General features: G+C 52.5%; 2 protein-coding genes across 8 annotated transcripts in view; one reads left to right on the forward strand and one right to left on the reverse strand.

Annotated features, from left to right (window-relative positions):
* CHST8 (carbohydrate sulfotransferase 8) overlaps positions 1-4,860 on the forward strand; it is a 145,135-nt gene extending 140,275 nt beyond the window's left edge. For all 3 annotated transcript variants that reach the window (XM_008987701.4, XM_002761995.6, XM_017968035.4), the window contains exons 3-4: positions 2,860-2,894; positions 3,375-4,860. In XM_008987701.4, the coding sequence (XP_008985949.4) occupies positions 2,860-2,894; positions 3,375-4,481 (1,142 nt within the window). In that variant the 3' untranslated portion in view covers positions 4,482-4,860. The remainder of the gene's footprint in view (positions 1-2,859; positions 2,895-3,374) is intronic.
* Positions 1-27,945, reverse strand: part of LOC144580787 (uncharacterized) — a 38,461-nt gene that overhangs the window by 3,428 nt on the left and 7,088 nt on the right. For 3 of the 5 annotated variants that reach the window (XR_013530929.1, XR_013530930.1, XM_078359821.1), the window contains exons 2-3: positions 930-1,042; positions 564-693 (exon numbers count right to left, since the gene is read on the reverse strand). The gene's annotated coding sequence lies outside the window, so the exon portion shown is untranslated. Of the gene's footprint in view, positions 1-563; positions 704-929; positions 1,043-27,945 lie in introns of those variants that run through there. The other 2 variants (XM_078359820.1, XM_078359819.1) reach the window with 1 other exon arrangement.

Below are 27,945 nucleotides of genomic sequence, written 5' to 3' on the forward strand. Positions count from 1 at the left end.
TAGAAAGACCCCATTTCTATTTATAAAATAAATTTAAAGCATTTATTTTTTGAGACAGAGTCTCACTCTGTTGCCCAGACTAGACTGCAGTGGTGTGATCTCAGCTCACTGCAACCTCTGCCTCCTGGGTCCAAGTCATTTTCATGTCTCGGCTTACCGAGTAGCTGGGATCACAGGCATGTACCACCACATGCAGCTAAATTTCTTTTGTATTTTCAGTAGAGATGGTGTTTCGCTATGTTGGCCAGGCTGATCTCAAAGTCCTTCACTCAAGTGATCAGCCCATCTCAGCCTCCCAGAGTGCTGGGATTACAGGCATGACCCACCATACCTGGTGGTAAACTTTAAAAAATGTTAAAGTGAGCTTATGGGGATAGGGCTAATCTTTGATGGATAAGCTGCCATGAGTTTAAGGGTTGGGAACAGTTTTATGGCAAATTCAGGTGGTTCTTAAGAGGTTACTATTCTCTTATTGTCCACAAGGCAATTTTTCCTTTCAATGGAGGAAGTTGCAGGCAGGTGTGCTTTACAGGCACATGTAAACAGGAAGTCAAGAGACTCACCTAGCCCCAGGCTTTGTCTGGCAGGACCTTCTCCTCTAGGTCACGCCCAGGGCTGTAGCTCAACCAGCGTTAGAGTGGGACAGTTAGGCTCAGAGTCCAGAGGTCCAGGAGACAGTGTCCCGCATCCAGTCTGCACAAGTAAAATAGAACAGGACCACAGCCCACCACCCTCCAAGGCTGTGGGGACAGTGCCAGTGGGAGGTCACAGCCTTAGCGACCACAGCCTCAACAAGAACGTGGTTTCCATCTTCCCCCCCAACCCCAACTGGCAGGATCCCTTTTGGAAGTGGCTCCTCAGCCCCCCTCTTGGCCAAATCTGGTATGACTCATTTGCTCCAGAAAAGGAATATATAAGCACTGTCATACCTTGACAAGATGACAGGAGTGACAAGCAGAGTGATTTTCTGCATCTGAGACTCTGAGGAGAGGAGGTTTAGCAGAGCCAGCTGCCATCAGCAGAAGAAAATAATTAGAGAGATCTGGCAGAATGGAGAAAAACCGAGTGGTGTGGCAGGTCCCTTCTGGTGAAGGGATCCGTCGTCATCAGCTTCTGGAAAGGAGTCCTAGGGGCTCATGCTGGGACTGCCGCACTAAAGATGGGAGGAGGAAGGGGTGCCTGGCAAGGAAGGAAATAGATTCTGGGGAGGGCTGGGGGGCGGCAATGAGCAGCTCGATCCTAAAGACTCCTCTCACAGGCCAGGCAACTGCTGCTTACAGCCTGTACCCTGAGGGGTACAGCCAGGTCTACTCCAAAGATCCCCCACATGCCTGCATGGGCACATACGCTTGGGAATGCCCAGGAAGATAGGGATGCTCTGCCCTTTTTCCATGGGAGAGCATATCCTTATATCAAGCCCAAAGGGACAAGCAGAAGGAAGATGAACTGTGCCCCAGTTTTTGCCTGAATTTCTGCTGCTCGGGACGTGAGGAAGGTTCTGGCAAGCTCAGGGAATTCAGGCTGTCCAGTCCAGGGCCAACCTTGCATCCATTTCCTGGCTTGCTAATGAACGAAGGAGGTGTACAGGCACAGCCTCAGATGGTCTGGGGCATGGCACTGGCTGAGTCTGTACCACTGGATCCCATGGAGAAATTCACAGAATCTCTGGCTCAGGGAAGACCTGGATGTCCCTTAACCAGCAGGGCTCCTGCCACTGGACTTCTGCCCCAGCCATGGAGACAGCCAGGAAAGTGCTGGACCCTGGAAGCCCCCACCCGCAGGCAAGTAGCCAGGACTTGCTCAGGTGTGGTCGGGCATAGTGCCCCAGTGTGCCAGTCAGAAGTTCCAGCTCTCTGCTTAAGGGATAGCTGGTTCTGATGGTAACTGTTGCTCAGGACAAAAATACCCACTCACATGGCACCAGACCAGATAGAGCCCTTGATGCCTCGGTGGCCAGCCAGGGACGGGCAGAAGGATCTGGCTTCTAAACAGATTCCCCCCAAAGGGAATCTTGTCCTCCCAGGACATTCCCCCAAAACAGACCAAACAGGGTATGGCCACAGATTCTTCTGCTCTGGCCAAAGGTTGGCCTCACCAGAGCTTGTTTCTTGGGTTCCCCAGCCCAGACACAGGCCTCCTTGGTGGGCAGAGGGGATGTTCTAGAGCAGGGCCAGTGACACACTGGTCTCTTACTTCCTGGGGTCATCAGTCAGTGAACTCCGGGCAATCGACATGGGCCCTGCTTAGGGCTTTGGAGACCAGGGTGGGTAAGATATGGTCAACTCACCCCAGAAAGCCAGAGCCAGCCCAGAAGGCCCACATCACAAAGCAAATGCCCAGGTTAGGGAACTTCCTGGAGGAAGAGGAGTGTGTTCCTTTCCTAGGCCTGGTGTGTGCAAAGATGAGGGTATGAATATGTCATATTCCAAGCACAGAACTCCATAGCGGCCACCACTGGGGCATAGCTGATGAGGTGTGGAGAGAGGGTGGATCGAGCTTTCTGGAGTGTCCTTTCCCTGTGAGTTAATGATATGGTGGGGTGCAGGAGGAGATGGTCTGCAAGTGTCCTAGCTGCTCCACAGGGAGGTGTGTGGGTACCCGGTAGGTCACTTGGGGAGGCAGGCATGATGCAGAGAAGAGAGCCTCCGCTCCCAGCCCCTGGGACCACATGTTTGCTGCATCCCCATTTTCTGCATGGGTAGGGGATGGAGGGGCTCCAGCACTCGAGCCGTGCCCTCTCCCTGCCTTTCCCCAAGAGCCCTCCACCTGGATGTCCACAGCCAGGAGCCCAAAAGCAGTTCACTGGGAGCCACAGGGCACATCCACTGCTAATACTGTCCTTTTCTGTTTGCTTTTCAGGAATAAAGTTCAGCAGGCCATGGCAGCCCCACCAGGTAAGTTCTGAGAGTCAGCCCTGGGGAAATGGGGGAGGGCTGGGAAGAAAATCAGGGGCTCGCGTTGAATCCATTATTGGAAAGAAAAATGTGTCCAGCATTTCCCAGGAGCATTGGGAACAAAGCCCAGGGCTCTGGACCCACGAATTTCCCTTAGTCGTTAGAGGGCTGCTTTGCACGGAGCTCAGAGAGAGTAAATCTGAGCCCAGCTGCGGGCCACCTGCTCCCAGCAGTCTCACCCGTCCCGGGTTCCTGGGAGGACTGCGCCATCTTGTGGCAGAAATAATACTCGCACCTCGGGGAGGGAGGCCTTTAGGGGGTTGGGCCAGGGCTTAACCCAGAGGGGTCTCACCAGCAGGGTCAGCCTGTCTCCCAAACCTGAGGGACAGGACCCCCAACCCTGGTGAGAGTCTGGCTTGTGTGGGACTCAGTGTCTGGCTGTCCTCGCCACCCAGATAACCACTTCTCTTCTTGACCCAGGACCTCCCACCCGGTGGCTCCAAGGATAGTGACTTGGAGGTTCCCACAGAGAGGGTCTCTCGAGACTTGTCCAGCCGGGCCCCAAGGGGCCTCACCCTGCCAGTGCCTGACCAGCCTCAACCCCTGCTGCAGAGGGGGACCCGTCTGCGACTCCGCCAGCGCCGTCGCCGTCTGCTCATCAAGAAAATGCCAGCTGTGGCAACCATCCTGGCCAACAGCTCGGAGACACCCTGCATCCGGCCGGGACCCAGGACCCTGGACGGCCGCTGGATCAGCCTGCACCGGAGCCAGCAGGAGCGAAAGCGGGTCATGCAGGAGGCCTGTGCCAAGTACCGGGCGAGCAGCAACCGCCGGGCCATCACGCCCCGCCATGTGTCCCGTATCTTTGTGGAGGACCGTCACCGCGTGCTGTACTGTGAGGTGCCCAAGGCCGGCTGCTCCAACTGGAAGCGGGTGCTCATGGTGCTGGCCGGCCTGGCCTCGTCCACCGCTGACATCCAGCACAACACCGTCCACTATGGCAGCGCCCTCAAGCGCCTGGACACCTTCGACCGCCAGGGCATCTTGCATCGCCTCAGCACCTACACCAAGATGCTCTTCGTCCGTGAGCCCTTCGAGAGGCTGGTGTCTGCCTTCCGCGACAAGTTCGAGCACCCCAACAGCTACTACCACCCGGTCTTCGGCAAAGCCATCTTGGCGCGGTACCGGGCCAATGCCTCTCGGGAAGCCCTGCGGACAGGCTCCGGGGTGCGCTTCCCTGAGTTCATCCAGTACCTGCTGGACGTGCACCGGCCTGTGGGTATGGACATTCACTGGGACCACGTCAGCCGGCTCTGCAGCCCCTGCCTCATTGACTACGACTTTGTGGGCAAGTTCGAGAGCATGGAGGAAGATGCCAACTTCTTCCTGAGCCTGATCCACGCGCCGCGGAACCTGACCTTCCCCCGGTTCAAGGACCGGCACTCACAGGAGGCGAGGACCACGGCCAGAATCGCCCACCAGTACTTCGCCCAGCTCTCGGCCCTGCAACGGCAGCGCACCTATGACTTCTACTACATGGATTACCTGATGTTCAACTACTCCAAGCCCTTTGCAGATCTGTACTAAGGGGCAGCGCAGCTGGTCAGGCCACCCTGCCCTAGTCACTCACCTGTGCTCTCAGGCACCCTCCTGTCCTTGGTTCCTCATCCTGGGAGCTGAGAGGTTCCCTGAGCAACAGGGCTCTGAGGAGCCATGGCCGCGGATGGGGGCCCCTGGCCTGGGCTTGTTTCCTCACTCCTTGGCTGAGGGAGACGCTGAGGACTAGGACAGACACCCCCAAAGCAGGGAAGTCTGAGGCCCAAAGGATGGGTCCCCAGCGGTAAGGGATGTCCTGCACTCCCTTAGCCATTGCCTTGGACCAAACCACATGGTTTGCAGCTTTTCTATGAGCGAGGGGGGAGGTTTCCATGGATTTAGGTTCCCAATAAAGCACATGGTTTCCAGAGCAGCGGTGTGTACTCTGTGGTGGCATGTGAGCACGTGGACCCTGGGCTGAGCTTTCTGGAGCTCTTTCTGCCTTCCTAGGACAGCCTGAGCCAGGTGCCTGCAGGCCCCACTGCAGAGAAGTTCAGGAGCAGCCTCCATGGGAGGAGAGCACAGAGGACCCAGCAACTCGGTCAGGGCCTGCAGGCACCTGAGGCTAGAGCCCAGTCAACTGTGACTCCCATCTCAGTCCTGGCACATTCATCTTGAAAGGAGAAGATACACCTGTTTCCATGGGGGCTTCCTGGGGTTTTCTTATCAGTGCACCTTGCTGGGGCCTCTGGGGACTGCCAGAGCAGTGGCCAGCTGTCCATCAGGGCATGGTGCATGCATCTCAGCGGGTGTGAGGCTATCGGCAGGGAGCGAGGCTGGCCCTGCTTTCTGCACCTCTGAGCCTGAGGCTGTCATCGCGGACACTGGCCTTGATCCCCTGGCCCCACTCACCTGACAAAACTGCCCCAGGGCTTCCAGGATGCACCTGCTCTGGAAGGGAGGAGAAGCTGTAGAGCAAACTTCTCCAAAAGCATGTATATTCACAGCAGAGAGGGCTTCGGAAGTGTCAGCAGCCAAAGTGGTTCTGGGAAGGTCTGAGGAGAGGTGCTTGTTGGAGTGTTGAGTGTGGGCGTGAGTGCAGCTCTGTGTGGGTTTGGTTTGTGATGGGAAGGGCTGCCTGACTCTGGAGTCTCTGCCCTGTCAGCCTGTCTGCAGAAACCTCTGCAGGCGCTCCTGGGTCATTCTGTGGGTTGCTCTGTCGGCCCTCCCAGGAGGCTGCCCTCAGTCTGTCCCAACTTGCCAGGGGAGATGCTGCTGGTTCTCTAGGTGAAGATGCCACTGGATCCCCAAGTGGAGGCCCTGCTGATCTCCAGGTGGAGGAGCTGCTGGATCCCCAGGTGGAGGCGCTCCTGGAATCTCCCCAGGCTCACATGCTCCACCTCCTTTTCTGCCTCCACCTTGGACCCTGGAACAAGGAGAACAAGGCACCGAGCCTTCCCCCTGCCTCTTTGGGATAATATCCATCCAGGAGATGGAGAAGCAGGGAGACCTCCCTTGGGTTCCAGCTGGAAGCGGCCTGGACCACCCAACAGAAATGACCCAGAGGGGCAGGGAAGAGGCTCTGGCCAGGGCCTGGGAAACTTGGAACCTGCAGAAGCTGGGACAGCAGATGTCAAGGGGCCCAGAAAGCCAGAGTGGCTGCCCTGCACCTTAGCCAGGACCAGGGTCCATGGGAGAAGAGGCAGGGAAGTACCTAGTTGAGGACGACCTAGAAAGAGATGCCCTGGGCCCTAGCACTCACATCATGAGACCATGTCCACATGCAGGAAGGTGTCCCTGGTCATGGGTACGTTTGGTGAAGCCAGAGGCAGCACCCCATGGCATCTGCTCAGCAGGGAACACCTGGACACCCCCCTGAGGCAGCATCTGGGAGCTGTCTGGAGATAGTGAGGATGGCCCTGCCCCTCCCGCGTGTGTGCGCCTGTGTATTGTGTGTATTGGGGGAGAAGGCGCACTCATTTGTGTCATCTCTCAGAGACGCCCTGGCCCGAGCTGGACAGACATGCACACACAACACATCCATCCGTGGGGGGCTTTTGTTGCAGGTGGCGATGACAGAAGGCAGTAACCATGATTACCATTTGATGGCCCTGAGAGTAACCTCCAACTAAAAGCCAGAGGCCCAGCCTGGAGACCACCCCAGCTCCAACCCCCACCCCAGCCCCAAACTTCACAGAGCTCGGGAGGAGCAGACCCAGCGCTGTGGTAGGGAAGTATGTGTGTGTGTGCCTGTGTGTATGTATGTATCTCACCTGTGCTGTGCAGTGGGTGTGAGTGGCCTGTGCTGTGGGGTAGGTGTGAGTGGGTGTGTGAGTCTGGGTGTTTGGCCTGTGCTGTGGGTGTGTGTGTTTGTGTGCGTGTGCCTGTGCCTGTGCTGTGGGGTGGATGGGTATGAGCATGTGGGGGGGGGGTTTCTAGCCTGTGCTGTGGGGTGGGTGTGAGCGTGTGTGTGTGTCTGGCTTGTGCTGTGGGGTGGATGGGGGTGTGTGTGTTTCTGGAGTGAGGAGTGTGTGTTGTGTGTGAGCTCGAATTCGTGCGGGAGGTGGGCTGTGTGCAGTCTGAGTCCTGACTGTCTCCAGGACCATCTTGTACACCCCCTCCCCATCTCTCCCTGCCCATCCACTGGCCATTTTGTGGAGGGGCCATCTGATGAGACCACAGAAAGGGCAGCCAGCAGCTGCCAGGGGTGGAGGAGGCCCATTGAGTTGGGAGAATAATAGCCCAAGCCCCATGCCCTCCCCATCTTGGCCCCCCTGTGAGCCCCTCAGGGAAGTCCCGGCCAGGCCTCTGCCCTTGAGTGGCTGAGAGCTCGAGGATGGGAGCCCTACTCTGAGCAGTGACAAGAACAAATGTCCCAAAGCCTAGGATCCCTCCTGGGGCCGGTGAGCCCCAAGGGCCTTGAGTCTCCTGGGGAGATGAGATTCAGGGTCCACAGACGGTCAGGTGGGAAACCCAGGCAGCTCTGGCCTCAGACGTGGCCAAAGCCCCTCCTCCCCGCTGTCTCCAAGGAGCTTGGTGGCCCATTCGGGGCCTGTCCAAAGGGCCCAGGACGGAGTTGGGCATGCAGTGGAGAGAGGGTCCCCCATCACCTCCCCCACTCTCAGCCAGGGTTTGCCAATTTTTTCCTCAGGACTGAGCCCCTTGGTGAGGGACAGGAGCCCATGGAACCATTGGTTCTGAGTCCTGGAGGCGGGCTCACCTCCCTGCCCCATTTCCTCTTGGCCCTTTCCTCTTCAAGGAGCACCCATGACCAACCCAGGGAATGTCCCTCACTCCTCTACTCCCTTCACAAACCCAGGGGATCCAGAGCTGGGCACAAGAGGCTCAGTGTTGACCCCTGGGATCCAGAAGTGGATAAGGGTGGGAGTTGGGAGTAGGGTAGTCTGGGTTCAAGTAACACTGGCCTTACCTCCGGGAATCCCCAGCTGATGGGTACCCCGACTCCTGGATGAGGGATAAGCAGGTGCCCTGGGGAGCCACCCCCGGGTGTGGGGAGAGGACTGTGTGTCAGCCCTGGCTGCCCTGCCCAGGCTCGGGGAGGGACCTCAGGAGCCCTGAGCTGGGTTCTTCCCCCCTCCCTGGCCTAGCTGCTCTTTGGCCCTTCTCACTGCCCAGGGCTGGCTTTGCACAAGAGGCTGTGCTGGCAGAGGGGCGCCTGGGGTCTGGGCCAGGTGAGGACTGCTAGGGGATGATCTTCCTGCCCGTCCTTCACCCTGCACTGGCCTCAGGAAGGGAGGGGCAGGGGAGCAGCTAGGGGGTGCCAGGAGCTCTGGAAGCTAGGAAAGGGGGCAGGGGGCGGGAGCAGAGGGCAGAAGAGAGCCACTTCCTACCACGGGCCTGGGTGACCCTGCAGTGCCACAGAGTACTGAGCATGGAGAAGGGCAGGTGCATGTGCCAGCTGTTTAAGGTGGGGATAAGGCCGGGCGCAGTGGTTCACGCCTGTAATTTCAGCACTTTGGAAGGCTGAGGCGGGCTGATGATCACAAGGTCAGAAGATCAAGACCAACCTGGTTAATATGGTGAAACCCCATCTCTACTAAAAATACAAAAAATTAGCTGGGCTCGGTGGCTCACGCCTGTAGTCCCAGCTACTCAGAAGGCTGAGGCAGGAGAATTGCTTGAACCTGGGAAGCGGAGGTTGCGGTGAGCCAAGATCGTGCCATTGCACTCCAGCCTGGGCAACAAGAGCCAAACTCCATCCCACCCCCGGCCCCCAAAAAAGGGGGGTGACCAAGGGACTGGGAGCCCGAGTGTGTCAGGGATCACTCGTGCTGGGTGCTATGCTGTGGCCTCGTGCGCACTGCACTGCCCAATGCCCCTCTCCCAGCGGGCCCGGTCACTCCTGCCTCTCTCTACTGTGTAGGTGAGAAGACTGAGGCACAACAGAGCGTGGCCAGAGCTGTGCGGCGCAGGAGTTGGAGCTGGGATTGCGTCCTAGCGGCCGACGGGGTCCCCTCGCCTTTGTGCCCACAGGCGCAGAGCCGTCCTCCGCCGCCAGGTGGGGCTAAATCCCCGCTCCTGAGCAGCGGCCTGGAGATCCCCGGCGGGGCCGCCAGGTGGCAGCAGCGCTCCGGCCGCGCGGCTCCAGGTCGGGTGCGCCCCGTGTTCCCAGCCTCCCCACTGCGCAGTCCGCTCCTCTATCCTCCTTCCAACCGTGGGGTCACGGGGCTCCCGACCCTCCATTATCTTCCGGCGACCTCCAGAGGTTACTCTCAAACCCACCAGCTCCAGGGAACCAGCCTGTGTTAACACCAATCCCCGAAATACCTGCAGCACCCCTAAAGCAGTGACATCCACAGCCTCCCCGGGGGGTTGTCCCGCACGCTCCAACAGGGTGATGTCAGGCCTTCTCCAACCTCAACTACAACTCGAACACACACGTGCAAACACAAATGCATGCACACACAACCACATGCAGACACCCATCCTCACAAACGCACCCAGATATGCAGACACACGCATGCACAGACACCCACCATTACGCAGACACACACGGAAACACACAGAAACAGGCATGGCTCAGGAGAGGGCCTCTTGCTGCATTAACTTAAATGGGAAGAACCAGAAAGTCCCTCACTGTCTCAGCCAAGTGCACACCTTCCCACGCTGAGCCCTGTGCTCCACCTACCCACCTGCACTGGCCAGAGGTACCCTCAACGCGCGCGCGCACACACTGGATCCCAGTCCCTTACTCCTTAAGCACCTCTTGCGTGCACCTGTGCCCTCTCTGCACACACAGTAGGCTTTCCCATCGGCAGAAAACAAGCTGTCACCGCCCCATTTAAAAAACGGCAACAAAAGCCAAAATAGACAAATGGGACCTAATCAAACTCCACAGCTTCTGCAGGGCAAAAGAAACAGTCATTAGAGTGAATCGGCAACCAACAGAATGGGAAAAATTTTTCGCAGTTTACCCTTCTGACAAAGGGCTGATATCCAGAATTTACAAAGAACTCAAACAGATTTACAAGAACAAAACAAACAAGCCCATTCAAAAGTGGGCAAAGGATATGAACAGACACTTTACAAAAGAAGACATACATGAGGCCAACAAACATATGACAAAATGCTCATCATTACTGGTCATTAGAGAAATGCAAATCAAAACTACATTGAGATGCCATCTCACACCAGTTAGAATGGCTATCATTTAAAAATCTGGAGACAACAGATGCTGGAGAGGATGTGGATTAATAGGAACACTTTTACACTGCTGGTGGGAGTGTAAATTAGTTCAACCATTGTGGAAGACAGTGTGGCAATTCCTCAAGGACCTAGAAACAGAAATTCCATTTGACCCAGCAATCCCATTACTGGGTATATATCCAGAGGATTATAAATCATTCTACTATAAGGACATATGCACATGAATGTTCATTGCAGCACTGTTTACAATAGCAAAGACCTGGAACCAACCCAAATGCCCATCGATGATAGACTGGACAGGGAAAATGTGGCACATATACCCCATGGAATATTATGCAGCCATCAAAAACGATGAGTTTGTGTCCTTTGTAGGGACGTGGATGAACCTGGAGACCATCATTCTCAGCAAACTGACACAAGAACAGAAAATGAAATACCGCATGTTCTCACTCATAGGTGGGTGTTGAACAATGAGAGCACATGAACACAGGGAGGGGAGCATCACACACTGGGGTCTGTGGGGGGGAGGTAGGGGAGGGACAGTGGGGGGTGGAGAGTTGGGGAGAGATAGCATGGGGAGAAATGCCAGATATAGGTGATGGGGAGGAAGGCAGGAAATCACACTGCCACGTGTGTACCTACGCAACTATCTTGCATGTTCTTCACATGTACCCCAAAACCTAAAATGCAATAAAAAAAGTAAACAAAACGGGGAAGCCATAGCCCCACGGCCCCACTCGTTTCTCTCCTCTCCTTCCCAGCAGAACCCACCATGGCTTCACCTCCTTTTCACTCTGGACCCCATCCTGGCCTGCCTTTCAATCTTGCCGCCCACAGAGGCCACTGACAAGGCACCTTCCACTGCCCCACATTGGCAATTCCAGGCGCTCCTCTGCCTCCCCACTCCCTGGGTGAGCTCCACATCACCCCTGTGCTGGACTCCCGGATTTGCCCCTGCAGCTCTGATGAGTAGACCCCCATGGCCAGCTGCCTCACCGCCCCCCCATCAGCATGTCCAGCAGGTGCCTCCACTTGAACGTCTCACCCGAACCGCACACCTTTCGCACCTCAAGCCCCTCATCTCCCAAGCTTCCCAGCTCAGCCTTCCAGATATGGTTCCTTCTGCCCTGCCTCCCAGATATGGTTCCTTCTGCCCTGCCTCCCAGATATGGTTCCTTCTGCCCTGCCTCCCAGATATGGTTCCTTCTGCCCTGCCTCCCGAGGGCATCCTGATCCATGCCCATCCTCCCTTTCTAGGGCTGTTATTTAACCCACGCTGCTATCACACTAGCATCCCCTGCCTTGGATCCTGAAGTAATAAGTAACTGCGGAACTTACTGGTTTACCAGGTACTGCTCTAAGCATTTCATACATTTTTTTTGTAACCCCACCCCCTGCCCCCCACCTCCGACCCAAGATCTTGGCTCAATGCAAACCCCACCTCCTATATTCAAGCAATTTTCCTGCCTCTGCCTCCCAAGTAGCTGGGATTACAGGGCCTGCCACCACACCAGGATAATTTTTGTATTTTCAGTAGAGACAGAGTTTTACCATGTTGGACAGGCTGGTCTTGAACTCCCAACCTCAAGTGATCCACCCATCTCAGCCTCCCAAAGTGCTGGGATTATAGGTGTGAGCCACCGTACCTGGCTAGCATTTCGTATATATGAGGTGATTTAATCCTCACCACAACCCTGTAAGATAGTTATCATCCTCTCCATTTTTTGCCGATGAAGAAATTGAGACACAGAGAGGTTAAGTAATCTGCCCAAGGCCACACAGCTATCATGGGGATGTTCCAGAATTTAGACCCTGGTGGTTTGGCCCCCAGCTGTGTACCCATGAGTACACAATTCTTACTAGCTCTCTGTGCTCCAATGGGGTAGGAGGTTTTTCAACAGCAGAGAAGGAATTGAATGGTCACTAGGGCAAGGGAAATACAAGCTCTCTGGGGAGAGAGAGGGAGCATCCCAGGCATTGCTTGTGCCTGTTTGCAGTTTATCATGGATGGCAGGACACTGACACACCTTCCTGCTGCAGTACAAGCAAGGTCACACAGGGTTCCTCCTAGGCATGTGTGACAGCGGAGGGAAGGGAACAGAGAATAGTTACCCGAGCAGGGCCAGGCTGGATGAGGAAGGGCATCAGGACAGGAAGGGCTGATGGGCAGAGAGAAGGCACTGCAGTCTGCAGATAAAGTGAGGTGGGAGTTGGGGACCTATGACCTGGAGATGGTATGGTTTCCTGTGGTGATAGGCAAACTGTGGCCAGGATCGTGATGACCTCAACCCCTGCCCATCATGATGATCTCCTGGATGGAGTTCCAGAGCTTGTGAACAAGTCACGTTCCATAGAGGGACCCTCTTCAGCCTCCTCTGGGGTCTGGCAACATGGTCGTCCTGTCTCTGTGCCTGCATCTGGCTCCATCAGTTAACAGTTGCTACCTGCCCACCCACCTGCCTGCTGTCACCTGTGCCAGCCTCACCTGTCACACTTGCTACCTGCCCACTTGCCTACCTGCTATCACCTGTGCCAGTCTCAATTGTCACACTTGCTACCTGCCTGCTGTCACCTGTGCCAGCCTGTATCCACCTGTGACTACCTGAGTTTGCCTGGGACCACTTGCACCTGTCTCTATCTGCCTGGGTGGGTGGTGGCTGCTGGGCTACAAGTCAGACCCTTCCTCGGGATACGGGGCCTGAGAGCTGGGGCAAAGCAGACAGAGTCTGCCAATCTGGCCGCACCAGCTGGAGATGAGCCCAGGACTGCCATCGCCAAAGCCTCGAGCCTGCCCCTGGAGAGACCACATTTTGTGGATGGCAGTCCCCAAAGACCCGAAAGAGAGCCCTATCTGGGAGGATGGGACAGGGCCGGCGAATCTGGGCTGGAAGAGAAGGCTGCATTCCTGCTCTGCAGACCGATGTGCTGAATTTTACTTTTCCTTTTAGTTATTTCTTCTTCTTAAATCCTGTTTCTCTCCCTGAGGCAACTAATCTATTATTTAACATCGGATTGTGCGATTGAAACTCCAAGGCAAATTGAAAATTATTTGTGTTTGAGGTTTCAGGTGTGAAGCTGAGGCAACCATTTCTGGGAGATCCTGGGAACCTGGGCAAAGCTAGTGAACCCTCAGCACTGCTCCTGGAAGGGGCTGGGAGGATCAGGCTGCAGGAGGTGGTCTCCAGGCCCAGCAGGTCCCGAGGGCCCGGCTACACTCCAGCCTTGCCCACGCAGAGCCCACAGTTCGGGGGTCATTAATCTCCACATGACATTTCACTTGGGAAATGCTGTCAACGCCTCCCGCTGGCCGAAGTCCTCGAGAGGCCGGGCAGGTGCCATCAGTCACCCTGGGCCCGCACCCACCCTGGGGGAAAGGCCTCGGTCATGGGAGGATTAATGACATGAGAAGAAGGACTCGTCATCATTTTTCAGGGTTTGGCTCTCTCTGGAACTGCAGGCGGCGTTGCTGGCCTAACAACAGAGTCAGCGGAGAGTGACCAAGGGACACGGCTCAGGGTGGGGAGCCTTGGCCTTGGACCCTGGCTGAGCGCCTAAAGACTGATAGAGCATGCGACCTCCTGGCACTGGCTCTCAGGACCATCGGGAGGGGCGGGAATGAGCCCAGGAGAGCATGCACAAACACTGTGTGAGCCCAGCATAGACACTTGAGGCTCACGGAAGTGGGGGACTGGGAGACGCCAGGTCGGTAGAACATCAGATTTTGGATAAGGGATAAGGAGATTGGATTTTGTGCTGGAAACATTGGAACCCTTGAGGGGCGTACTATGGTCAAGTTCCAAGTCCAGAAGGATCCAGAATGAGGCTGGGGGCTGTCTTAGTCTGTCTGGGTTGCTACAATAAAAATCCCACAGACTGGGTGGGTCGGACAACAATTTCTCACAGTTCTGGAGGCTAAGATCGAGGTGCCAGCAGATGTGGTGTCTGGGGAGGGCCCTCTTTCTGCTGTGAACCCACATAGTGGAAGTGATGAGGGAACTCCCCAGGGCCTGGTATCCCATTCAGGAGGGCTCCAGCCTCAGGACCTAATCACCACCAGAAGGCCCCACCTGCTCACATCATCACTTTGAGATTGAGGATTTCCACATATGACACAACCTGGGGGTGGAGGGGGCACGGACATTCAGGGCATAGCAGAGGCCACCAGCACACCTCCATCGACACTTGGAGCAGTCACACACATCAGGTCTTGTGCTAGGCCTCAGTCATGGCACCCTTGTGCCCCCAGCTTGGAATAGGGTGAGCATCAAGCATCTGGGACCACGGAGAAGTGGAAGGGCTCCCCCACGAGGTCCTCTGCCATCCAGACAGTCACTAGAGCTTCTATGCCCCTGCGGGAACTCCAACCTGCTGCTAGCCTCAGCCACAAACCCTGGAAGCTACACCAACTATGAAGCTGTGCACTGCCCCCCCACCCCACCCCAGCCTCATAGCAGGTAGCTTTGTATAGCACCCCACCCGCCCCACCCCACTCTGGGCCATGTCTCTGCCTGCTGCGTCCATAGTGTCTGGCCCCAGGACTGAGCCGCTGTATGCACTTACCCACTTCAACCTCCTTCGGGTATGTGAGCCCCTCCCCTGCTCCCCATTCGTCCCTCTCTACCATGATCTGAACCAGAGGCAGGCACAGAGACCCAGCCTGTTCCAGGGCCAAGGCCAACGATGGGCTCAAGCTGATATATGTGTATTTCACATAAATAGAGCTTTGCAGCCTGCAGAGAATATATCATTGTGTTAATCTGCTTACACTGCTATAAAGGAATACCTGGGACTGGGTAATTTATAAAGAGAAGAGATTTAATTGGCTTACAGTTCTGCAAGATGCACAACCATAGGGCCAGCATGTGCTTCTGGTGAGGCCTCAGGAAGCTTCCAATCATGGCAGAAGATAAAGGGGGAGCAGGTGGATCACTTGGGAAGAGGGGAGCAAAAAAGAGGAGGAGGTGGTCCCAAACTCTTAACCAGCTCCTGAGTGAACTAATACAGTGAGAACTCACTCATCACCATGATGGTGGCACCAAGCCATTCATGAGGGATCCTTCCCCGTGACCCAAACACCACCCACCAGGCCACACCTCCAATACTGGGGATCATATTTCAACATGAGAATTGGAGGGGACACACACTCAAACTATATAAATCATTTATAAGAGGCCTCTGGAGTATATATAAAAGTTTATATAGGCTGGGCAGAGTGCCTCCCACCTGTGATTCCAGCACTTTGGGAGGTCAAGGCAGGGAGATCACTTGAGCTCAGGAGGTCGAGACCAGCCTGGGCAACATGGCACAACCCCATCTCTACAATAATTAGCCAGGTGTGGTGGTGCACGTCTGTGAACCCAGCTACTTGGGAGGCTGAGGCAGGAGGATCACTTGAGCCCAGGGAGCAGAGGTTGCAGTGAGCCAAGATCATGCCACTGCATGCCAGCCTAGTCAATGAACAGACTGTTTCAAAAAAAACAAAAGGTTTATGTAAATAACACACACACACACACACACCACACCCCTCAGTGAATTCCCAAGAAGGGAATCTGAAAGCCACGTCTTTAATCAACAGTCATAACCACTGGAACTTGCTATACCTGGTGTCCTTTGGTAGTCAATATTTTAAAAACCCATTGACACCAACCTCAGGTGAAGGAGGACCTTACTGAGGGCTCCAATAAGATGGTACATACACAGTGGGGTGGCAGGAACCAGGGCCTGGGACCTCACATGCTACCAAGGCTCTGCCCACCGGCCTCGCCTCGGCACTTTCTGCTTCCTGCCTCTCTGTCCCATTCAGGGTCCATTTCCTCTGCCCTTTCTGTACCATCGCAGAAACATAGACGGGGACACACTATAGGCTCTGCTGACATCCCTAGTCCCAGCCCCAGCCCAAGGGAGACTCATGGGTCCAGGAGTTCCGTCTCTAGAAATCTGTCCTACAGAAACTCCAGGCAGGGGGACAGGAACAGGGGTGGGAAATGATCATTGCAGTATCATGCATGTGAACTATTAGAGGACTGGAAACAACCTGAATATTCACCAAGAGGGAAATGAATGAACAAATTAGGATTCACCCAGGCTACCTAATATCATGTATCCTCTTAAAGAGAAAGCAGCAGGGTCTTTCATTCTTCTGTTCAACAAAGACTTTCTGAGCACCTATTGTATGAGAGACACTGTGCCCAGTGAAGGGCATAAAAACACTGAGTAAAGGTAATCCCAGCACTTTGGGAGGCTGAGGTGGGTGGATCACTTGAGGCAGGAGTTCAAGACCAGCTTGGTCAACATGGCGAAACTCTGTCTCTGCTACAAATACAAAAATTGGCTGGGCATGGTGGCAGGTGCCTGAAATCCCATGACTCAGGAGGCTGAGGCACAAGAATTGCTTGAACCTGAGAGGCAGAGGTTGCAATGAGCCAAGATCGTGCCACTGCACTCCAGCCTGGGTGACAGAGCGAGGCTCCATCTCAAAAAAAAACAAAAAAAAAAACCACTGAACAAAAATCCCATCTGTGCCTTGCAGAACTCAGTCCACTGGGAGAATCAGACTCTAACTAACATGAATAGAAAGACTTGGCCATCACAAGGGCTATGATGGAGATGACCTTGTCAGAGAAGTCAGGGAAGGCTTCCTGGAGGAAGTAGTAATGGAGAAGAGATCAGAAAGACAAAGTGAGAAAGGGAGGAGCATGTGCAAATGCCCTGAGGTGATAGCCTGAGGGTCCAGGCAAGGGACTGAAGAAGGTGCTAGGGCTGGAGCACAGGGGTTGTGTGGGTGTCATTGATGAGCCACCCAGACCCCCTGTGGGAATGAAGGACTTCCCCCAGGAGGCCCTGGAGGGCCACTGTTAGCCCTCTTAGTAGACTGCTGAACTGAAGACAGCTGCTCACCTGTGGTGACACCTATACCCAATGGCTGATGCCATGGAGGTATTCCCACCCCTACAGGGGCGTCCCAGCTCCGAGCCTGCATGTGCAATCAGCTGAAGCCTTTGCTGAGATTCCACCTATGAGGACAGGCCCATGGCCCCCCAGAGATGTCCACATCCAAATCCCCAGAATCTGGGGATGCACTACCTTATTTGGGAAAAGGGACTTTCCATTTTTTTTATTTTCTATTTTTTAAGACAGAGACTCACTTTGTCACCCAGGCTGGAATGCAGTGGCCCGATCTCAGCTCACTGCAGTCTTGACCTCCCAGGCTCAAGCGATCCTCCCACCTCAGTCTCCTAAGTAGCTGGGGCTACAGGTGCACATAACCACACTTGACTAATTTTTGTATTTTTAGTAGAGACAAGGTTTCACCATGTTGCCCAGGCTAGCCTTGAACTGCTGAGCTCAAGTGATCTTCCTGCCTCGGCCTCCCAAAGTGCTGGAATTGCAGGCCTGAGCCTGGCCTAAAGGGACTTCTCAGAGGTGAATAAGCATGTAGGGATGAGGGCACTGCCGAGGCCTATCCAGGCAGACACCATGTGATCATGGGGGTCCTTGTTACTGGATGGGTGGAGGGGCCGAGTCCAGGAAGGAGATGGAGTGACAGAAGCAGAGCTGAGTGATGGACAATTTTGGAAGGAAGGGGCTAGGAACCAAGGAATGAGGGAAGCCTCTAGTTGAAAAATGCAAGGAGGTTGGGAGAGGTGGCTCATGCCTGTTATCCCAGCACTTTGGGAGACCGAGATAGGTGGACTGCTTGAGACCAGGAGTTCAACACCAGCCTGGGCAATGTGGTGAAACCCTGTCTCTACTAAAAATACAAAAATTAGCCCGGCTTGGTGGCAGGCACCTGTGATCCCAGCTACTCAGGAGGCTGAGGCAGGAGAATTGCTTGAGCCCAGGAGGCAGAGGTTGCAGTGAGCCAAGATCCTGCTATCTGCACTCCAGCCTGGGTGAGTGAGACCCTGTCTTTAAGAAGGAAAGAAAAAGGCAAGGAAACAGCCTTCCCTGGAGCCTCCAGAAGGAGTGCAGCCTTGCTGACCCATTTTAGGCCCTGCATTCTAGAACTGTGTGATAATACGTTTGTGTTGTCCTAAGTCACTACATTTGTGCTGGTTTCTCACGGCAGCAAGAGGAAACTAATCCAGCCTCAGGGTCCCAGCCTTTCCCTCTGCCTAATCCCACTGTCCAGACCCCCTCCATCCTGCAGATGCCGAACCTGAGAACCCCCACTCATAACCTTCCATATGCTAACATCTATCAAGTCGCACTCCAGGGGAACCCTACCTGACCAACCTGAGAAGGCAGAGGCTATGCTGAGATCTTGGAGCTTGGTCAGCATCCTCTCTGCCTGGCAACAGCTGTGGGTGGAGCCCAGGCAGCCTAGTCATTAGATGAAAGTGCAATCAATGAAACTCACCACTGCTGAGATGAGGTGGTTTACCCCTGGAAGGAAGTGCAATGTGGGGGGAATGTATCAGGTGTTTGAAAACTCGCCAGGAAAAGCAAAGTCAGTGGAACAAGGTGGCTACTCACTCTTTGAAGAAAGATAGCAAAGTGCCGAGAGCAATTAACAGCTGAGTATGGGCCAGGCTTGTGGCTCACACCTGTAACCCCAGCACTTAAAGAGGCTGAGGCAGCAGAATCGCTTGAGCCCAGGAGTTCAAGACCAGCCTGGGCAACATAACAAGACCCTGTCTCTACAAAAAAAAAAAAAGTTTAACAATTAGCTGGGCATAGTGGCTCATGCCTGTAATCCCAGCTACTCAGGAGGCTGAAGCAGGAGGATCACCTCAGCCCAGGAATTCAAAACAGCAGTGAGCCATGACTGTACCACTGAACTCCAGCCTCAGTCTCGGTGTGGGGGAGGGGGGAGAGCTAAGTGTGAAGCCAGAAAGCCTCTTTGGTAGCATCTAAGAAGGCTCTCATCTGCTGCAGCTGAAGGGCAGAGAAAGCCTAGGACCTCACAACGACCAAGTTCCAAAGATTGAACTCTCAACCTCAGCAGGTCTGCTATGCCAAGGCCAGCCACTGGTTGGGAAAGAATGGCATCTTGACATTTGAGATGGGACAACTCATCAGAGTCAATATGTTCCCTAATCCTAAATGTCTCGATTGCCTTGAGCCCTCTAAGCCTGCAGAAGTGGCCCTTCTTCTTACTTTCTGGTTTGTTTGTTTTGTTTTGTTTTTCTGAGGTGGAGTTTCGCTCTTTTGCCCAGGATGGCGTGCAATGGTGCCATCTTGGTTCACTGCAACCTTCACCTTCTGGTTTCAAGCGATTCTCCTGCCTCAGACTCCTGAGTAGTTGGGATTATAGGCACCTGCCACCAGGCCTGGCTAATTTTTGTATTTTTAGTAGAGACAGGGTGAAACCCTGTCGGCCAGGCTGGTCCCGAACTCCTAACCTCGTGATCCACCTGCCTCAACCTCCCAAAGTGCTGGATTAAATAGGCGTTAGCCACCACACCCAGACCCCTTCTTTCTTATTAATGCTCCCTCATTCCTTGAAGGAATGCAGAGGTCTCTGTCCTGCAAGACACTGTGCACCCCGCTTCAGGATCTGCCCCCACTTTCCCTTCTGGCTGCCACGCTGATAATTAGTGGGTCTGTCCAGGGTTCAGTAAAGGAGAAAGAACAAACAACACCCAAAGGCGCTCCAGGACCAGTCCTGCCCACATCGTAGCAGGAGCCAGGAAAGCACACAGGGACTGCATTCGGTAGGTGCTTGGCTCAGGAGGGGTGCCATATAGGGCTGGAATAGGCTGTAGAGTTTATCAATATGAGAAGTGTGTCCTGGTATACAGGATTCAGTATCTGGTAAGGACCACAGGAGGTGGGCCATCCTAGTGCAAGACTGCTAGGCTAGCCTTTAGAAGCTGGTCCCTACTGAGTGAGGTAGGAATGTCAGCACTGTGGCGTTAGTGATGGAAATGGAGGATACAGGGCTCAAAGAAGTGGGCATGCTGTAACACTGGGAAGAAAACAGCAGATGGTCATGTTCCCCAGGGGCCTGCAGGATATACCACTGACCAGGGCAACAGGGAATGTGCCAGTAAGGGGAGCAGCGGCATCACCAAAGACTTAAGTGAAGGTTTCTTCTGTGGACCAGGATGCTGGCAGCAGTCTCTCGTGGGACTGGGATCATGGGCAGCAGTGAGGGCAAGGGAACCCCGAAAGAACAGAGGCCCAGGGGTGTTGCTTAACCACCAGCAGTGAGGGGGATACAATTATTGTAATAAGTGCAAGGTCAGAGGGGCAGCCAGGTAGACTTGAGCTGCAGAGAGCTTTGGAGATGGCTAATGGAACAAGGCATTCCCAGGCAGCAAAATGGATGGGGAGCCAGCACCTGGGCTACTCAATCTGTGCAATCCAAAGAAATCAAGAATGGCTTCCTTGACATGTACAGGTTAAAAAAAAAAAAAATCAAGAACAGCAATGACCTCGATTTTAAAAAGTCATGATCCCTTTCCCAGTTTCTGGGCTTGAGTCGGTTTCCAGAGCAGGAACCCAGTGACCAAGAGAGAAGTCAGGTCACCAGGATGACTCTGCAAAGCCAAAACAAGTATGTACCGTCATCAACCTCCAGTCCTCCTCCAGGGGACCCACTGGGAACAGGGAACACCTAGGCACATTTAGGACTGTTGGAGGGTCTGAGCTGATATAGACACTGAGATCTTATGTGTCATGGTGGTGCTCAACTAGAGTCAGGCACATGCTCGCCCACGTCTGGCTTCCAGATCCATGGTTTCACCCACTGGTCATTTTCCCAGTCCCCAAATGTATAACTGAAATAGACATATTAGCGATTGTCTTTATTCTCATATTCACTTCCTGACCCATAGGGTCAGAGCTTTGTAGTAGGACAGGCAGACAGGAAACCTCTGTAACTGCCCTCTGACCCTTCAAGATGATAAATGACAAGCAGAAACAATATTGCATCCCAGGTGGTGGGTGGAGATAGCAGATATTGGTGCTATCCTTTAGGATCTAAAGGATACAAGGGTGGGGTCCTTGTTGTATCTCCATTGAAATAATTGATTTGGCTCCTGCAAAAACCAGACAGAACCTGGAGATGACAGTGGATACTCAGTGAAGTGGGTGAAAGTACAGCCACTGCACCACATGGGGCATCCTTGCTAGTGCAAATTATCAGGACCTCAGTACATGACATTTGGCTATTGATCTGGAAAATGCATTCCTTTCCATCCCTATCGGAGAACAGTTTGCATTCACTTGGAATGGATAACAGTAAGCATTTACAGTCTTGGCCCAGAAATATGTTAACTCTGCAGTCTTCTGTCTCATTATAGTTCCAAAACACCTGGATTGCTTGGACATTCTGCAAAACATCGTATTGGTGTGACATATCGATGATGTCATGCTAATCAGAATGGATAACCAACAGGTGGCTAACATGTTGTGGACCTTAGTGAGATCCATGCACCCCCGGGGGTGGTAGGTAAGCCCAGTGAAGTTTCAGGGTCCTGTCACATCAGTAAAAATATTTGGAGCCCTTGTGGTCTGCCACATGCCAAGACATCCCAAGTGAAAGTCGAATAATGACATCTTGCACCTCCCCCTTCAAAGAAGGAAGTACGATACTTGTAGGCCTTTTTGGGATTTGGAAGCATTGTCCACACATAGAAATGCTCCCCAGACCACATCTTAGAAAACAGGAAAAGCTGCCAGATTTGAGTCAGCCCAGAGCAGGACTGGAATGCAAGAGGTACTAACTCCTGAACCGTATGCCCCAGAGGACCCCATGGCGGGAGAGGCATCAGTACTGGGGAAAGACACCATGCAGAGTTTTTGGCACGCCTCAGAGGAAGAATGACGATGCAAACTCTTAATGTTCTGGCACAAGGCCATCCCACGCAGAGAATCATAAACCTTTGGAAAAGCAGCTCCTGCCATGCTCCAGGCCCTGGTATAGACAGAGCTCCTGCCTGTGTGTATTAGTCTGTTTTCACACTGCTATGAAGAACTATCTGAGACTAGGTGCTTTATAAATGAAAGAGGTTTAAGTAACTCACAGTTCCACATGACTGAAGGGGCCTCAGGAAACTTACAAACACGTCTTTCTTCTCATGGCGGTACGAGAGAAGTGGCGAGCAAAGAAGAACACATCCCTTATAAAACCATCAGGTCTTATAAGAACTAAGTATCACAAGAACAGTAAGGAGGTAACCACACCCATGATTCAATTATCCTCCATCGGGTCCCTCCCATGACACGTGGGGATTATGAGAACTGCAATTCAAGGTGAGATTTTGGGTGCGGACACAGCCACACCACATCATCCTGCCCCTGCCCCCTCCCCAAATCTCATGTACTCACATTTCAAATCATAATCATGCCTTTCCAACAGTCTCCCAGAGTCTTAACTCATTCCAGCATGAACCCAAAAGTCCAAATCCAAAGCCTCATCTGAGACAAGGCAAGTCCCTTCTGCCTATTAGCCTGTAAAATCAAAAGCAAATTAGGTACTCCGAGATACAATGAGGGTACAAGCACTGGGTAAATACAGCCACTGCAAATGAGAGACACTGGTCAAAACAAAGGGACTGCAGGTCTTCTGCAAGCCCGAAGTACAACAGGGCATTCATTAAACCTTAAAGTTCCAAAATGATGTCTTTAACTCCATGTCCCACATCCAGGTCACGCTGATGTGAGAGGTGGGCTGCCATGGCCTTGCACAGCTCCACCCTTATGGCTTTGCAGGATACAGCCCCAGTCCTGGTACCAATTTATAGTATTAGTTCATTTTCATGCTGCTATAAAGAAATACCTGAGACTGGGTAATTTATAAGGGAGAGAGGGTTAATTGGCTCACGGTTCCAGATGGCTGGGGGAACTTGAGGAAACTTACAATCATGGCAGAAGGAGAAGCAAAACTGTCCTTTTTCTTTTTTCTGTTTGAAACGGCATTTCACTCTTCTTGCCCAGGCTGGAGTGCAATAGCACCATCTTGGCTCATTGCAACCTCCACCTCCTGGGTTCAAGCTATTCTCCTGCCTCAAGCTTCCTGAGTAGCTGGGATTACAGGCACCTGCTGCCACACCCAGCTCATTTTGTATTTTTAGTAGAGACAGGGTTTCTCCACGTGGTGAGGCTGGTCTTGAACTCCTGACCTCAGAAGATCCGCCTACCTCAGCCTCGAAAAGTGCTGGTATTACAGGTGTGAGCCATGATGCCCAGCCGCAAACACATCTTTCTTCACACAGCAGCAGGAGAGAGAAGTGCCGAGCAAAGGGGGGAAAGCCTCTTATAAAACATTCAGATCTCATGAGAATTCACTCACTGTTACAAGAACAGCTTGGGGGTAACCACCCTCATAATTCAATTACCTCCCAGTGGGTCCCTCCCAAGCCACGTGGGGCTTACAGGAACTATAATTCAAGATAAGATTTAGGTGTGGACACAGCCAAACCATACCACCACAGGATCTCAGTGAAACTGCAGCCACAGCTGCCAGTCATCAGCTGGGTCCTGTCAGAACCACCAAGTCAAAGGCCAAGTGGACTCAGCTGCCTCCTATCAAAGATAGAAGCTGGCTGGAGGCAGTGGTCACACCTGTAATCGCAGCATTTTGGGAGGCCGAAGCAAGACGATCATTTAAGCCCAAGAATTTGAGACCAGCCTGAGCAACATAGTGAGACCCCGTTTCTATAAATAAAAAGTCAAAAATCAGCCATGTGTGGTGGTGCACACCCACAGTCCCAGCTACTCAGGAAGCTGAGGCAGGAGGATGACCTGAGCCCAGTAGTTGGAGGCTGCAGTGAGCTGTGATGGCACCACTGTGCTCTAGCCTGGGTGACAGAGGGAGACCTTGTCTCTACATAATAAGATAGAAATGGTACATCCAAGATCAAATGTGATCAGGGTGGGAGGCCTCAAGTGAGCTGTGTGAGCAGGGAGCCCGGGCCTGTGGGATCAACACTGCTGCATTGAGGCCTCTTCCTCAGTTTGCCCCTGTGGCCTTGGGTGAGGGGCATGATCAGCTAATGAAAGAGGAAATGGCTAAAGTCCGATTCACAGATGTATTGGCTTGTTGTGCAGAAGCAGGTAAAAAGTGGATGGTGGCAGGGCACAGCGGCTTACATCTGTAATCCCAGCCCTTTGGGAGGCTGAGGCAGGCAGATGCCTGAGCTCAGAAGTTTGAAACTACCCTGGGCAACATGGTGAAACCCCATCTCTGCTAAAATACAAAAAAAATTAGTCAGGCATGGTGGCACGTGCCTATAGTCCGAGCTACTTGGGAGGCTGAGGCAGGAGAATCGCTTGAACCTGGAAGGCAGACGTTATGGTGAGCTGAAATCGCACCATTGCACACCAGCCTGGGCAATAAGAGCAAGACTCTGTCTCAAAAAATAACATTAATTAAAAATAAAAACTGATGTTGTCTGCCCCGCAGCCATGGATGGGGTGTGCACTACAGCTCCACTCAGAAGTGGCCTGGAAAAATGGTGGTAAAGTGAAATCCGCCCAATGGGTAGAACTTTAGGTCGCCCACTTTGGTGGAAAGGGAAATGGCCTGAGTTGAGAATATAATGGGCTCATGGACAGTGGCCAATGGCTTGGCCAGGCAGTCAGGGACCTAGAAGGAGAAGATAAGAAGGTGGGAGACAAATGGAAGTCATGTGGATGGGACTTGGCACACACCTAAAATCCCAGCACTTTGGGAGGCCAAGGTGGGCGGAGTACGAGGTCAGGAGATCAAGACCAGCCTGGCCAACATGGTGAAATGCCATCTCTATTAAAAATCAGAAAATTAGCCAGGTGTGTTGGTGGGTGCCTGTAGTCCCAGCTTTCAAGAGGCTGAGACAGGAGAATCACTTGAACCCAGGAGGTGGAAGTTGCAGTAAGCCAAGGTCACACCATTGCATTCCACCCTCCGCCCTGGTGATAGAGACTGCATCTAAAAAAAAAAAAAAAAAAAAAAAATTCCACACAAGAGAACCTGGTGACAAGGATGGAGGCTATGCATGGGTCCAACAACAAGGCTCCCACTCACCATGGTTAACGTAGCCGCTGCTATTCCTGCTGCCAAATCTCTAATTCACCAGCAACAGAGACTGACGCTGAGTCCCAAATGCAGTACCGTTCCATGGGGACACCAACAAGTCATTTGGTGGCAAGCCCACCACACTGGATCCCTTTCATCCTGGAAGGAGCAGTGATTCATTCTGTCAGGAATAAACACATAGTCTGAGGATGGGTTTACCTTTCCTGCCCGCAGGGCCTGCACCAAACCACAAGCCCAAAGGCTTACAGTGTTTGATGCACAGTGCAGCATTCCACATGCCATTGCATCAGATAAAGGGACTCACTTTACAGCAAAGGAGGTGCAAGGATGGGCTGGTCATATCACCTACTGGATCCCTGACTTCTGCCAATCTGATAAGCAATGGAAAGACCTGTTAGAAGCACAGCTGGCCAGGCACGGTGGCTTATGCCTGTAATCCCAGCACTTTGGGAGGCTGAGGTGGGCAGATCACCCGAGGTCAGGAGTGCAAGACCAGCCTGGCCAACATGGTGAAAACCCGTCTCTACTAAAAATACAAAAATTAGCCAGGTGTGGTGGCGGATGCTTGTAATCCCAGCTACTTGGGAGGCTGAGGCAGGAGGATTGCTTGAACTCGGGAGGCGGAGGTTACAGTGAGCCGAGATCACACCGTTGCACTCCAGCCTGGCAGATATGAGCAAGACCAAGTCTAAATAAATAAATAAATAAATAAATAAATGGCAAGAGAGGGTTCAGCCTGGTCAGGTGGATAGTCTGCTTGAATTGGGGCTGGTTGGCTGGAACTTTGTGGTCACTTAGGTCTAGAAAAGCAGATCGTGGGGCTAGACACCAGGTTTTAAGGACATCATTAAATAGCTCACAAGGCAGACCCTGTTGCATGTCTTCTAACACATGATGGCCTCAGCTCGATGAGTCCTAAGAAATAATTAGCTCTCCTTAAGTCATCCTAGAGTTCTTCAACAGCAGCCAAATTATACACATGAACCAACGCTTCCAAACGGCGTGGCTATGCAGCAGGTCAAAAGAGAAGGCATGTAGGACTCACCATTAGGCTCTGGGGGAGCTGCTTCCCCTCCCTGGGCCTCAGTTTCCCCATGTGTGGAAAGGGCCAGTGATATGGTCTGGATCTATGACCCCACCAAATCTCATGGTGAATTGTAATCCCCAATGTGGGAGATGAGGCACTTTCTCATGAATGGTTTAGCACCATTTCTCGGTGCTGCTCTCGTGCTATTGAGTGAGTTCTCCCAAGATCTGGTTGTTTAAAAGTGCACAGCACTTTCCCCTAACTCTCTCGCTCCACTCCAGCCGTGTGATGTGCCGGCTTCCCCTTCACCTTCCGCCATGATTGTAAGTTTCCTGAGGCCTCCCCAGCATAAATTACCCAGTCTCAGGTATTTCTTTATAGCAATGCAAGAACAAATAGAACCAGCTCTTCCAAGCCAGCACATTCCAGCACCCCAATCCAAGGAATCCAAGAATTCCAGACCAAACCTGGTCTTCCAGGTCATTGTGAAGGTATATTTGTCAAGGTGGGAGAATATAATGTATGTGATTAAATAGTTGCTAGCTTGATTTATACCTTTTAGGTATTTAGACATTATGATATGTAGACCTCTATTTATACTTTTATTCTCAGTCCTGAAAATGTTAGAGGTGGGCCAAGATATGTAATACACACATGCATAATTTTATAAAATACCTATAGTATATATAACATATGATTATATATATTATATAATTATAAATAATAGAGTAACACGTATATCATCCCAGTCTAATTTGTGTTTGGATGTGTATACACACACACACACACACACACACACACACACACACACAGTTTATATCAGTCAGATAAGCATACAATCATAAGCACGAATTTCTCCTGCATCTGCAGGAGGCTCATGCAACCCCACCCTGTGTATCTCATTCTGTGGCTCCAGTCTGCAGCCGCCTGGAGCTTATTCTTATGGCCACAGCAGAAACTCAAGAGGAAAGCCCAGCAGTGGAACCATACTTTAAGGCTCTGCATAAAGCCACAACCTGCTAACTCCCCTTGGTGACGCCCAATATCAATATGGAGAAGTTATTTCTGCCAACCACAAAGCCATGGCAAGGGTGTAGATGTCTCTAGGTACTATAGAGCAGAGAAAAATTGGAATCAATAATTTAACCTATCACACATACCAAACAGAGGTTCCCTAGGAAGAGGAAAATGAGATTGCCAGGGTGTGGGGGGATTAATTTGTAATTAGTTTTAATTACTAAAAGAATCGATGTTTTAATTTTTTACAACGTATCTGTATTCCCATATTCTTTCTGTAATAAAGCAAAATTCAGAAGCCCTCAATTCTCTCCAATTCCAGTTAAAATCCTAATAAAAACAATTATCAGTTGATTCATTTGGAAGACCGCCTAGCCATTTTGAAAAATAAATTCTTTTTTAGATGCAGACCTCAAACCATAGGCAGAAGTTAATTTCAAAAGGATGAGAGACCTAGATGTAAAAACAGAACTGTAAAAATTCAGAGGGTGATAATATTATGAAATATATCAAGATGCTTTTTCTTTTTTGCACTTCCTTGGGTGACCTTCTAGCTTTTCAGCCAGAGGCTTGCATAGCCTAGAGGTGGAGGGGGATGGAGGGAGGGAGACAAGGAGGAGGGAGGGAGGGAGGGAGGAAGGGGGAGGAGGGAGGAAAATAAGAGCGGACAGGGAAGGGAGGAGGGAGAGAAGGGTGAGAGGAAGCTAAGCTGGTTGAGGGAGGGGACACAGAGCAGGAGACAGAGGCCCACGTGGATCAAAGGAGTGACAAGGGAGGGGCCTTCCATACTCCCTGAGAACAGCAAGAGGCAACAAACAAGATACAAAAGGATACACACT

Source organism: Callithrix jacchus, chromosome 22 (assembly GCF_049354715.1).
Source record: "Callithrix jacchus isolate 240 chromosome 22, calJac240_pri, whole genome shotgun sequence".
In the NCBI taxonomy this organism is placed as follows: Eukaryota; Metazoa; Chordata; class Mammalia; order Primates; family Cebidae; genus Callithrix; species Callithrix jacchus.